This window comes from Octopus bimaculoides, chromosome 29, assembly GCF_046866305.1.
Source record: "Octopus bimaculoides isolate indiv1 chromosome 29, ASM4686630v1, whole genome shotgun sequence".
In the NCBI taxonomy this organism is placed as follows: domain Eukaryota; kingdom Metazoa; phylum Mollusca; class Cephalopoda; order Octopoda; family Octopodidae; genus Octopus; species Octopus bimaculoides.
The window spans coordinates 6,797,783-6,812,782 of NC_142956.1; the positions used below are offsets into that span (position 1 = coordinate 6,797,783).

Consider the following 15,000-nt stretch of genomic DNA (forward strand, 5'->3'; position numbering starts at 1 on the left):
ATATATATATATATATATATATATATATATATATATATATATATATATATATATATATATATATATATATATATATATATATATATATATGTATGTATATATATATATATATATATATATGTTATATGTTCGTGTGTTTATGTGTGTCTGTGCATACTCGTGTTTGTACGTGTGTGTGTATATATATATTGTGGACTGGCATACCTGCTGACAGGGTGCTGATTTTATATATAGTGTTATATAGTAATATGTATACAAATTAATGGCTCCGGGTGTCTGAAGTTACAAGAATATTTGTTTATATAAACAGCTGCGTTATCTGTTTATCTGGGAATGGCCAAGTGATGTGCGCACCTCTGATGTCAACGCGATAAATTTTGTAAATTCAGTACGGCGATTATACTTTTTAATATATTAACTATTATACAATTTTCTTATTAAACTTTCATGTCTAATAAATGAAGTGAAATTATATAAGAAAATAAACACAACTTACCAATGGAATCGTTCCTCTTACACAAGTTTCCTGTGCAACAACTGACACAAGACACGCCACTGGTCCATTTATTGCATTTAAATGTATTGCTTCTCAGAGCTACAAGACAATTTCTGTATGTGCTGCAGGATTTTTCAAACTTCAGTGTAACGCCATTCGTCGTTATCTTATTTTCACATACAGGCTGTTGCAATAAATACAAAAATCATATACGACTACCACCTCTGTTACTGCTGCTGCTACTACTACTACGACTACTACTACTACTGTTGCTGCTACTACAAGCAACGACAACGGGGAATATTCAGTATACGAGGAAGTTGAATGAATCCTTACTCAAAAAAATATCGAAAAGCAACGAATTAGATCGATACAAACCGATAAAATGTTGAAAGACAACTGCATAAGTAAGGTTCTTTGAGCTTTACTGATATTTATCGCTTGTAAATTATGTGTTATATATCAAAACACGTTGAATATGAACACCACACCGATCTGCCACCCATTTACAAGGGTAGAAAAAAACCCCATAAATTCTATTGGAAACCTTATTTAATCGAAACTTGTTGAGTACTGCAGTGTGAATTCGTCATAGAAATTAAGTGTACGAAATATCTTACGTGTGAACCTCAGCAACAACAGAAACAAGCGCAACGGTAACTGTCGTAAATGAGGATAATGAAATAAAGGACTGGACTTAAACACTCAGGTTTTGCAAATAAAACAGAAAATGCATAAATGGATACAAAAGGTATAGTATATGTTTCTCATCGACATGCATATTCTATTGCAATAAAATGAATATACACTATATTCGCATAAAATTTGGAGAGAAAATATCCAAGATCCAGACGAATCACTGAAGACCAACAATCTTGTTAATAATTCTATCTTGAAAGGCAGCGAGCTGGCAGAAACGTTAGCACTCCGGGCGGAATGCTTAGCAGTATTTCGTCTGTCTTTACGTTCTGAGTTCAAATTCCGCCGAGGTCGACTTTACCTTTCATCCTTTAGGGGTCGATAAATTAAGTACCAGTTGCATACTGGAGTCGATCTAATCGACTGCTCTCCTCAACAAAAATTTCGGGCCTTGTACCTAGACTAGGAAAGGATAATTCTTTATTGAGACGTTGGATCTTGAAGTAGGCAAGCTATAAATGATAGCGTGTAAATATTGGTTTAGAAAACCCTTTGGGTAAAAAGATGTAGGAGGTTGCCCGTGGAATTCTAATCCAGACCCCCTGTAAACATGACCGGTGTTCTACCTCCGAACCAAAGCAATCCTTCGAATCTCTCTCTACCCGTTATAGAAAACTTATTTCTGATCAGCGAAAATTTTGTTTCTAACCTCATAAGAATTTATAAACTTCAAAAAATCATAGAGTAATTCTTCCTTGTAACTTTCGATCTATAACCCAATAATAATGATTATAATAATTGTTCTTGTATTTTGCCAGTGGAATGGAATTATAAATATATAGAAATAAGCATGCATGGTATACAATATAAAAGCGAATGGTATACGAGTTTAAAGGTAGTAGCTATGTGATCCTCGTAATAGAGGTGGACCTCTAGAACCAATCAAAGAACCCCACCATTCAACCTCACCTTGAACATTAAGGGCAATTGCCCTCTCCAATTACTGTACTCCGTTACACAGGTCTATACATTCGTTCTTGTGTCCTTAAACGCTTTCACCAACCTTTCAATAAATTCACTTGGGGACAGCACCTCCCTCTCCCCACACAATTAATTTCTCATTTGAAACTTGAAGAGGGCGATGAGGCCTCGACCAGAGGGGAATATCTTAGTCCTTATAAATTTCAACATCTTCAACACAACCCCATTCGTTATAGTCGCCGCACAGAGGAAAACTACTTTCCCTACTCTGATAAAGGTTGGCAGCGGAGCATTCATCATGATGTACTCGTTTGATAGCCAGAACCGTCCCCCGTCAGACAGACGTTGTTTATCATAACTCCACAAATCAGCAATGCCCGGACATTGAACGAATACCTGCAGGATGATTTCGTCTGGCATGTATTACTAAAACTCAGAAGGCAGACCATACAAACCGAACTATTTGCGCCTTGTGCGAGAGTTCATTGCTCTCAATATTTCAAATGCTGTAATCGGCTTCTCGCTACACCTCACAACTGCCGATAGTTCATCAATGTAAGTACCGCAGACCACTACCGTCTCCGACCCATTGTCTGTCCCGAACAAATTACTTATGTGACCTGGATATCAATGTTTTCACACTGACCTACTTCCTATTACATTTCAGACAGATTCATCGCTGAGTTGTTGAAGCACAAATATCACTATAGCAAATATTCTTTTCAATGCCCCAAATTTGCTTACAAGTTGCTTGAACTTAACCACTTGGCTGACAATGTGATTATCTTTGAACGCAACAGGGGTAGTGGAGAGTATGATAGCTATGTGTTGAGAAGGATTCTTTGGGGTGTGAATAAATGTAACAAAAGCAAAATTTTGAAGGAAATATTAGTCACGTTTCATACTTTTTAGGTGTAAGGAAATGACAGTTGCTAATCAAGGACAAAACTCGTGTTTCAAAGTGTAATCGGATATTGGATAACAGTGTGGTTAAGTAACACCATGTGTTCTTCAGTTCAAGCAGGTATGGAAAACAAAATATTGTTCTCTGTTAATGAGGCTGAAAATGTCACATCAGGTTCGGGGAGGCTGAGGAAAACAAAGAGACCAGATAGAATAGCTATAACTCTTTCTTAAGTATCCTAGGGGATCGCAATGTCAGAGTCAATGCTAGGCATATGTGACTGTTACAGAAATGCGTTACAGAGTACTTTAACTGAAAAAGCCTGGAGACTTGCAAGCATTGTTTTAATTGCTGCAGAAAATGCAGATTATGTTTAGCCAAGAATAGGATCGAGTCAGAATATTCTCAGAAGCCGGACAACGATGTAAGCAGGGAGATTAGATTTTTATCCCATGCTTACATGACAGAAGTTATATATTATATTACTACGGGCCTCGCCATGTGTATAATCAATAGTTTCTCTAACGCTTTATATATCATTCGTAAAATTTTATAGACCATTCGCTTCACATATATGCTAGGAGCCTGTTAGTAGCACTTCGCTAAACGCTCTCGAAGTTAATCGTCCTCTTCGTCCCTTTAAGGACGCACTGCCACTGGTTGTGAATAATAATTCCTCTCAACTATTGCCTCACAAATTCATTAGTCTAATTCCTGTAATGTTTGCAAGTTCGTAGAGACACGTCCAACTTCCAGGAACTGGGTCCCTGACAATGGTTCCAATTTAAGTTTACCAACCAAATAAAATAAAATATATGATCTGTGTAGCTAATCACTTTCAACTAAAGATATTTTGTACTATACTCATCTGCTGGCCTAACACATTCTTTTAAGATACGATCGAAATGACCAATCCTGGATGCTCCCTGTGTGTAGAGTTACATCAGGAAAAATCCAGTCGGAAACCTACAGACCGCACGTAATTTTAAGCAGGATTTTAATGTTCTTTATCGACCGTTCTTTGCTTTACTCTCACACAATCCCACCTTGTTTATAAAGCGAAGTTCCTAATTCACCAAGTTGAGATCGAGGGTTCCGCAGGAAGCCTTTCTGATGTCAGGGGAAATTCAGCCCCCTTGACACAGTGGTGTCATGCAACTACTAACCTAGGAACACCACCTTCATTGTACGAATGTGTTCCTTTCAGAACATCACTGTGGAGCATTTGGTACCACTGATGTCCAGGACGACTGCCCAGACTTTGAAATTCAGTGATTTGCCGGATAACATAGCCATCATTCAAACAAAAATTCTACGATAGCGGAATATTAAGTGCAGTTATTTTTGTCGGTGAAGGAAAAGGGAATATGACACACATGGGATCGTGGCTTCGATTCCTGAACCGAATGACATCTTGTGTTCTTGAACAAAGCAGCACTTCATTTTACGTTGCTCCAGTCAGTTCAGCTGAAAATGAATACCGGCTTAATGCTGGTCAACCATCTCTCATTTCAAATGTCTACTCCTTGTTCTGCTGAGTCAAGGATTAGAAGACCGAGAAGATGTTTGTATCGACTTATGATTACATGGGCATCTAAAACAATTTGTGAAATCTTGGTAGAAGTTACGTAGCCATACTGGCTTTAAGTGTGGTTTAAGTGTATATCAAAAGGAAGAAAGTAACATTTCAGCTTACCTCATCGCCTGTACAGTTCGTCACTTCTCCTTCATTGCACAAAATCCCTGAGCATGTTTGACACTGCAAATTCCGTTGAAATAACGAGTAATCTATACAATACAAGAAAAATATCCATATTTAGGAACCAAATAAGTAATGTATAGGAATAAGAGAAAATAATCACATTGTGGTGTAAAGCAAATGTAAAAGTGTTAATGCTGGAATCAATACATGTGAGGCATTTAAAGAAAATAATTAATGAAAACTACAAGAGTATGTTACGATATCCACTTGCAATTGTTTCAGTTTTGTCACAAACTAAACTAAGAAAGCTACGAAAGCTAATTGATGGCATTTTCTATTTGTATTCTGCTCTCAAAATAAGGGCGAAAATTGTGCAATAACTCAAATAAAGGGAAATAATTCTAAGTAACACTACGTGTTCTTCATATCAGACAGGTATGGAAAACAAAATACTGATCTCTGTTAATGCGGGTGAAAATGTCAACTCAGAATCGGAAATGCTGAGAAAAAAAGGAGGAAACGATGTCAAAGGAGGCGATATGAAAGTCCTTTCTAGACTGGATATAATAACTATAACTCTTTCTTAAGTATCCTAGAGAATCGCAATGTCACAGTCCGGGCTAGGCATATGTGACTGTTAAAGAAATGCATTACAGAGTACTGAAAAAACCTGGAGACTTGTGAGCCTTGTTTTAATAGGAGCAGAAAATGCTGATTATGTTTAGCCGAGAATAGGGTCGAGTTAGAATATCTCATCACCCGGACAACGATGTAAACAACGGAAATTAGATTTTTATCCCGTGCTCACATGTAGGAAGCTATTATATTACTACGGGTCTCATCATGTGTATAATCAATAAGGTCTCTAATGTGAGCCTAGATCAATCTCCTAGACTGTTTCTGTGTTACGTGTCAAAGGTGAAGCAATAACATCTCTATTGTAATGTGATATAAGAGTTTCAGCTTTGTTTAGTTTCACTTTTAATAGTTATTTCTGGTTGGTTCATGGAAGAGTTGTAACAACAAAAATTTATCCGTAACTTTAAAAAGTAACTCCACTGCTGCTTTACCTGCGCTTACGGTGAAGGCTCCTGGTCTAACAATATTAGCGGACCAGTCTACAGTTGCACGAAATATTGCTGAGCATTTTGTCCGGCATGCCAACGATTGTGCTAACTCCCCGACGTTGTTTGTTCTAATAATAAAATAACAAAAACAAAGAAGAATTTACTAACTTTGACATTGCGAGTATTCCATTATTGGTATTACTTGGATCTGGTTATTGGCTGAATTTGTCTGACACTCGCCCTGGACATCCACAACTCTGCCGAACTTTGAGTTCGTATAATTCACCAAGGCTGGCAGATGACATCCACACATCATATCTGTATTGTTTCTGAGGTCGCTGCAATTATAAACAGAACAGTGAATGTACTTTAGAGGTATAGAGAAGCCCCTGATGTATTTGGTAAGAAAGAAGGATGCTATAATTCCAGCAAGAGTATAGAAGTAATGACATTCATGTTTTGTTCCAAAAGATGTTAAGAATTGCAATAAAGTGAAATGGTTTCTCATGGAAGCCGAAAATAAGTTAAGATCCTACTTCTTTAGATGATATAGCTTGGAAACTAATAAAGACAGATGTGATATAAACTGTATCGAGTAGATAGCTGACATATTCGAAAGAGTTGATATGCAGAGATATAGAGGACATATGAAATATAGATGACATACGATATATTGATGATATGCTGGATAAGGGTGGGATATACGATATAGATAACATATTGAATATAGATGATATACATGATATAGATGGCATGGTGGATATTGATGACATACTGATTATAAATGCATACTGTATATAGATGACATATATAGTAAGGATGACGTGGTGGATATAGAAAAGATATAAAATGTAGATAACATACGATATACTGACAGTATACTAGAGGTAGATGACATGCATGATGTAGATAGCATACTAGATTATATATTTACTATAGATGATATACTAGGTACAGGTGAAATACAAAATATAGATGATATTCAAAATGTAGATGGCATACGATATACAGAGGGCATACTAGACGTAGATGATATGCATGACGAAGATGATATATTTACTATGGATGAAATACTAGACATAGGTGATATACAAAATATAGATGATATACAAAATGTTGATGACATACTATATTTATATTTAATATATAAATACTAGATGTTTAAATAGATATTGTAAAACTTTAAGAACTAAATACACCTTCACCTCGACTTACGACCATCCCCACTTACGACCACAAAAAATAAACATATCATTCAAGATGCTGTGCGTTGTTACCGTAAAATAATCGTAAAACCAAACAAAGCTCACCATGTTCCTAAAAAAAAAACCCATCTACTTCAGTCTAAGAACAAGACTGTGAAGATTAAAAATTTATTTTCAGTTACACTTTTTTTTTACAAGAACAAGATTTTTTTAAAATTTTATATATGTGGAATTTCCTTTGTATTAACTTTTACATTAATTTTTATTGTATTTTTGTTTATGTATATAATTATGGATTAAATTTTTCTGTTTTACATTTTTATAACCCGTTTGAAAGAAGATAGTGTTGACATACGACTAGATCAACTTACCACCTGTCTGTTAAGACGGAACTATTTTATTCACCTGATAGTTTTCAGCAATTTCTAACTCTGTTTAAAAGTTACATTACTTTTTCACCTATTTCATCGCGTTTGGTGAGGGAGACTAAATCATTCACTAAAAGAGTTTGTGTAACACAAACAATGTCAACACGCATTGGTGAAATAAGATAACAGCTGCTCACACAGCTACTGGAGACAACCAAAAGTTGAAACAGACCTAGATTCAGATGTGGCTTTTATCTTTCATAGCTACTGACTGCCATATGACATCTCTACCGGATTAAAAGTTTGACGTGACTTTTACGTGCGTAAATAATTCATGCTTTACACTGAGTTTTACAAACGATTCGAATTCGTTATAATCTCCAGACAGTTTAAGAGTAATGTATATTTTCGACTCTTTTGATCACATTTGGAAGATGGAACGAAGGATTGAATCATTCATTAAAGCTGCACCAAGCAGTCATTACGCCTTGGATAAATATGACAATAGCTGCATTCTCACACAGCTGCTTGTTACAAGCATCAGGCTAAGACAGCTCTAAATTTGGGCGCATTCATGGTTATTGTTCTGGCTGTTAACTGACAAATCTACTGGACTAAACCTTTGACGTGACTCCTGGACGTGAATGTCACAAGCTTTTAATACATGGCCATAAGAGATAACTGCTCAAAGATACTCTTACCACACCACGTGACCATCCTCAACGAATCAATCTGTACGTTAATTGATAGAGATTTTAGACACACTCTTTCTATAAAAGCAAATTGTTTTTAGGTCCATTTTGCGACACAATTCCACGTTCCTCATAGGAAACCAGTTAAAAGTATGTACATATAAAACTTCCTATCAGAATACGAATTGGGGGCGTTGGTTCTACGTAAGCAAGATTACATTTGTGACGGACAAAGCTGTGTGGTTAAGAAATTAGCAGCGGTTATTTTAAATTTGTTCCGAATGCCTGGGGCTTTGGGTAATTCTCTTTCACTATAGTTACTAACCCGCCAACCACTAAATTTAAATCCGACATATTGCTATTTCTTATCAATTGTCTTAAATAATTTTGAATTTTATGACATCTGTTTATGATTTTAGTTTGTCGACATCATTCTGTGTGTTTACGAAGACATTTCGTTTTCCGATAAACAAATATGTGTTGTACATACATAAAAGATATCATGGGCAGGAATAAGAAAACGCCATCCTCATAGGTTTTTATTCGGTTCTTGCTCAAATCTCTGGAAGAAAGAAACAAATAATTTAGAAGTTAGAATATGTAGAAGTTAATAAATCTGTTTTCTTTTTTTCATATACTGTCTAAACTAACGGAATAAGAGCTTCTGTTTACAGCAAAGTTGTATATTTCTCTATGATTTTTCTGTCCATATTTTGGACAGGAGTAGTTTCCATCAACCTAACTTAGATATCCTGAGGGAAGCAAAAATCTCCTGCGATACCCGTTTAACAAAAGATGGAAGATAAGCTATAAGAATAACACAAGAACAATGAGACTTTAGTGTGTCCAATATGGATTTCACATATTTGTACAATAAATATGGACGTTATGTGAAATCCATATTCTCCGTATATACTGTAGTGTCAATGTAATGACAACATTGCGTGAAAAATAAATCATGAATAATTATCTTAAGAACAGTTCCCAACTTTAAGTCTTATTCAAAGTATATTTATGAATTAATGTTCATCTTTATACTTTTGTCGAATAACTATACATATCATTCATAGCGTCAATTCATAGACATTCGATTACTGTATATGGCAAATAATATTTTAATGTTTTATTCAAAGTCTAGAAAATTCGAAAAACGAGCAAACTGCTATGTAGTGTCATAAAGTACCGTAAATTACACTAGTTATGCATGATGCATTTACTGATCCTGAATACCAACATAATCATACTCATTTACTGATCCTGAATACAACTTATTTTCAAAGTAAATTCTAAGTATACAATATACAATACTGCTTTTGGTCAAAATCTTTGTAGCATTCGCTTAATGACAAAAATATGCATCATATAGAACAAACTAATGTCTACATTGTTTCATTAACAGGTGCTCTTCCAAATCACATAACGTAGTAATGAAGCTTCTACTCTGACAATCATGATATAATATATATTTCATCATCAGCACAAGGTTCTGACTGCAAGAAAACATTCTGTTAATATTACAAATTTACGCACATTGAAACACTTCGCAACAAATTAAAAACACTAACATTCTAATTGAAGATTAATAAAAGATGACTGATGTTGGTATAGTGTATATATGATCAATAATTGAAAACGTCATCTGTTATTTCAGTACTCAGTCACGTAGTATTAGCTGTGGAAGGCAACTCCATCCTGAACAGAAGCCATGCTGCAGGTAAGTGAGCAAGTTTTGTTCTTGGAACGTAACCAACGACTTTCTGGCAACGTATCTCAAGACTTTCCTAACATGTGAGGCTAGTGATGTGTACCTGTAATATTTAGATCCTTTTCTACGTCAGCCTTTATCAATATACTTTCTGTTAGCATTTTGGGATGTTTTCCACATGTAAGGAAGCTCTAGAAAATGATGTTCATGATGATGATCAAGATGATGATGATCAAGATGATGTTGATCATTATGGTGATGATGATGTTGATGATGATGACGACGACCACTATGATGATGATGATGGTGGTGGTGATAAGAAAGTTGATGTTGATGGTTATAATGAAATAACGGAAGTCGTGAGATATGGGGTTAGATTTAAAGAAGGGAATGAGGACGAGAAAATAACAGTAAGAGAGAGAAGCAGAAGATATAAATAGTTGAAAAAGAAAGAGAAATAAAAAGTGAAAGTGGAACATTTGAAGAAGGAAGAAAATACGAAGAAAACGATAAATATCATAATGTCGTCCTCAATATGCAATTAGAAGGGAGAGTGATTTTTTAATATTTATCGCTAATAAGCTGATATCATTCTGCACTCAAGGTGATTCAGTCTCATACCAGAAGCACGAACAACTACACGCACACACACACACACAAACACAAGCAGACACACGCGCACAAACACACAAACACAAGCAGACACACGCGCACAAACACACAAACATGCACACGGATATATATGTAATGTATATGTATATATGTGAGTGCATGTGTGTGTGTGTTGAAGGTAGAACATACTTTAGTGTGGAACACATGCGGTGGATACATATACAAAGAGAAAAAATGAAAAGACACACAGATTTGTTTCACAACATATAATAGTATATTAGAGCCATGATAATAAAGATATTATACAATTTTGTACAAAATGAGGTTTTGTTCTTTCAACTTAATTGAAGTAAGGACCGGTTTCGCATTGCTCCTCAAGCTGAGAGTTGAAAAAGGGGAGATAATTGTTCAGTCATTCATTTTGCAGTAAAGGGAAGGTAAATCTAATTTTAATTTTTTTCTGTGTTTTCTATTTTATTCCCATTAGATGGGGTAAGTCCTTTTTTTAATATGGGTTTCGTATTTAATTTTGGTGTATATTTTTGGATAAATGTCGTTCCTTTAGTCAATCTTACTTGTGTTGAGGTCCAGAAGGCAAGTTGATAGAATGGGAAAATTACGAATTGTGGTTGTAATAATTCTGAAAATGCTTCAATGTGTTGACTGAGGGATATTTGGCGATATTGTGGGGAGGAAATTTGTTGTCTATGGACCGTACATCTCTTTCACATCGAATTTCCCGTCGAGCCAATAGGGTTTCGCAGGCAGCCCGAGCATCTGATTACGTAAATGAGGTTTTGGGAGGCGCAAGTGATATTAGATTTCATTTTGAATATTTGCCCTTGTCTGAAATGGAATTCCGATCGTTCCAACATATTGAGACATGTTCCGAAATTAGGGTGACCACACTTTACGACACTTGCGTTTGTTGTTCTAGAGAACTTGGCACTAATGAAAATTTTCTTCAATATCTTAGGCTGTTTGCAGCTCTTGATGAATTTATGGTTACGTAGGAGTTCCTTAAGTCTGGGGTCTTTATAGAGTATTGGAGTATTTTGGATGATGATATTGAATGTTTCTTTGTTCCTGGTGTTGTATGTGGAGATATAACCAAGTGCTGCTTTGTGGGTATATGTGTTGTATTTGGCTTTTTTAATGTTTTAATATCAATCGATTTTGCACGTTTAGTTCCTTGATTTGTGAGTTGAGTTGGGTACTGTCTGTCATGGAGTACATTCATAAGTTCTTGCAATCTTAGTTCTCTGGTATTTCTTCGGATACTATGGTGGACATACATACACATGGCGAGAGAATGAATGTGATTTAGTGAGAAGCTTGGGGAGAGATGCAAGATATGGAAATATATCCGTAAAATTTATCAGGCGAATTAATTAGGAAAGAAGAAGAAGAAGAAGAAGAAGAAAAAAAAGAAGAAGAAGAAGAAGAAGAAGAAGAAGAAGAAGAAGAAGAAGAAGAAGAAGAAGAAGAAGAAGAAGAGAGGAAGTAGTAGAAGAAGAAGAAGAAGAAGAAGAAGAAGAAGAAGAAGAAGAAGAAGAAAAAAAGAAGAAGAAGAAGAAGAAGAAAATCAATAAAAGTTGTAAGGTGTAGAAACATTTAATAATAACAATATAATCTTAAATATGCAATTACAAGGGAGAGTCATGGATGGTAATCAGCGTTGGTCTAGAGATAAACACAGTAAAAGATATACAGATAGAAATACAAACATAAGTCGTTACCCTCTCATACATTTACTCATACACAATTGCCCAGATATACAGATATATATATACATATATATACATATATATATATATATATATATATATATACATATATATATATATATATATATATATATATATATATATATATATATATATATATATATATATTTATATATATATATATATATAGATAGATAGATAGATAGATAGATAGATAGATAGATAGATAGATAGACTCAAATTGTTAACATGCCAACACACATTTATATTCACATTACTCACAGACACACATATTTACAGACATTCACATATCGAAAGAAAAACGAGAATGTAAAGAGAGAGAAGGACAGGACGCGAAACAAAATGGGAAAATTTTGAATATAGAGTGATATATTGTTAATGAAGTATTATCAACAAGACTTACAGATATATTAAACTGGGTAGATTATCGAAGGTTCCTACTTGGATCTTCTCGATATTATTTTCATACAAATATCTGTAACATAAAATATTAGTTGATAAGATAAGTAGAGAGGAGTTTTATTGTAAAATATTATTATGACCGAAATGTCTATAAAATAAACTTTTAGATTAGAAAATGTCTAGAAATGTGTTATGATAAAAGGTAAAACATTATGGTGAGACAATTATTTGATGGAGGAGACGATAAGGGGATGAGCATGAGCTTGATAAGTGTATTGATGATGAAGTGGAGGTGTATACTGTTGGAGGTGTCGGTGGTGTGAATGTGAGGAAGAGGCTGGCGACAAGGATGGTGCTAGTATTGATAAAGACACGGTTGTTACTAATGATGGTGATGAAGTTTTTGATAACGATAATGATGAAGACATTTATAATGTTGATGCTGATGTTGATGACGACTTGAAGTTGATGCTGTTTCTGCTGAGGATCATAATGATTATGTTGATGACGATAAAATTAAGTGTGTGAGAGTTGGTGCAGAAAATTGTGATGATGGTAATGTCGATGATGGTGATGAATACGATAAGTCTGTCGATAGAAAATATTAAAAAAAAACAGGAAAACATGATGTGAAAGAAATTTGAGATGACGAAGGAAAAAGTATTTAATATTTGGAAGAAACTGGTGAAGGAAGAGGAGGAGAACAAAAAGAAAACGAAAAAGATACCGAGGGGCACAGCGGTGTAGAGTAGAAGGAGAACGAAGTTAAGGAAGAAGAGAAAAAGAGAACACGGATAAAGAACAGCAACAACAGATGATGGGGAACAGAAATGCGAAAGTAAAAGCGGATGAAGTGCGATGAAATCTGAAAGAAACTCATAAAGAAAGATGAGTGGAACATGAAGAAGAGAATGAGGATAAGGAAACAGAAGTAAAATATCGAGTAGAATTAAAAGAAGTGAAAAGAAAGAAATAAGGAAAAGGAATGAAAATAAATAAGAGGAGACGAAGAAGAAGAAGAAGAAGAAGAAGAAGAAGAAGAAGAAGAAGAAGAAGAAGAAGAAGAAGAAGAAGAAGAAGAAGAAGAAGGAAGAAGAAGAAGAAGAAGAAGAAGAAGAAGAAGAAGAAGAAGCAAATGAGGAGAAAAAGAAGAAAAAGAAGAAAAGAATATAAAGAAGGACAAAAATAGAATCTGCTGAAAATGAAGTTGAAAAGGAAGAACAAAACGAAAAAGAAATGTATGAAGAACATTATGTGATAAAATTTAAAAATAGAACAAAGAAGAAAACAAACAGAAAATAAACTAGGAAATGGAGTTGAATAATGTGTGTTTGAATATTAGGTAAACGAATGTTTAGAAAACAAAGAGCATGAATGATAAATGAAAAAATATTACGATTAACACGATAACAAGAACATGGATATGTATGAGAAGAAAGTGAGAAAGAAGATCATCATGTTCACATGGATACACTCAGAGAAAACAATGGAAAGAGAGAGTGAGAGTAAGGATGTTAGAGAGAGGCCAACAGAGACAGTGAAACTGGAGAAGATGTATGGAGAAATAAATAGTACGAACAAAAGTGACCGAACTCACAAGCTTTCTAAATTTGGAAGGCTTTCGAAGATACCACGTTGAATATATGTAATGCTATTGTTATGCAGATATCTGTAACATAAAATTGAGTTTATGAAAATATATAGAAAAGACTTGTGATGATATTACATACTATGGCGAAAAAAGAATAGATATAAGACAAGGAATGTAAGTGGAGATGATAATGATGAGGGGCATGAGAAATGAGAAGAGGCGATATTATTTTTTATAATATCAGGGTTATCAGTGGCTTAACGCTTAACATGCGTAAAACGCCTTAGGGTAAAATTATCAATAAATAATTAAGGGTAGTAAGGCAGTACCAGCATGCTAAAATAGCAGTCAGAAATAACCAAACCACAAGTTTTCACTTAAGCACAAGGTGGGCAAATGAACAAAATCCCTAAGACCCCGAACATAATCAAATACTGAAAAAGTTAGACATATCCTTATCACCGTAATTTCGAACTTTGAGAAAATACCCCATACTCAGCGCGTCTTACTGACTCTGAACTTGTTCATCCCAACAAATGTTTGCCATGAACGTTTCTTATGCTGCTGCAAATTTTAAAAGTTCGAAATCACGGCAATACGGGTGTGTCTGAGCTTTTCACTTTTCGATTATTTTTATTATTGGTTCGGAGTCTTAGGGATTTTGTTCATTTGCCTGCCTTCACTTTTGTGCTTAAGTGAAAACTTGTGATTTGGGTCATTTTGACTGCTGTCTCAGAATGCCGGAACTGCCTGTAGTACCCTTAATTATTAATCTATATATAATGTGTGTGTGTGTGTGTTTAATAAGTCTAGGAACTAAAATCCCTCGGTGCGAGTATCCTAGTGCAGCGGTTTATACCAGCGTTAAGAGAAAACCAAGTATATATG

The 15,000-nt window shown here is 34.8% G+C and overlaps 1 protein-coding gene across 1 annotated transcript in view; it reads right to left on the reverse strand.

Annotated features, from left to right (window-relative positions):
- The window catches only part of LOC106873888 (uncharacterized), a 173,194-nt gene that overhangs the window by 65,577 nt on the left and 92,617 nt on the right, over positions 1–15,000 (reverse strand). The window contains exons 48-53 of the mRNA XM_089345360.1: positions 14,119–14,190; positions 12,523–12,594; positions 8,545–8,616; positions 5,958–6,127; positions 4,717–4,808; positions 497–680 (exon numbers count right to left, since the gene is read on the reverse strand). Of these exons, the coding sequence (XP_089201486.1) occupies positions 497–680; positions 4,717–4,808; positions 5,958–6,127; positions 8,545–8,616; positions 12,523–12,594; positions 14,119–14,190 (662 nt within the window). The remainder of the gene's footprint in view (positions 1–496; positions 681–4,716; positions 4,809–5,957; positions 6,128–8,544; positions 8,617–12,522; positions 12,595–14,118; positions 14,191–15,000) is intronic.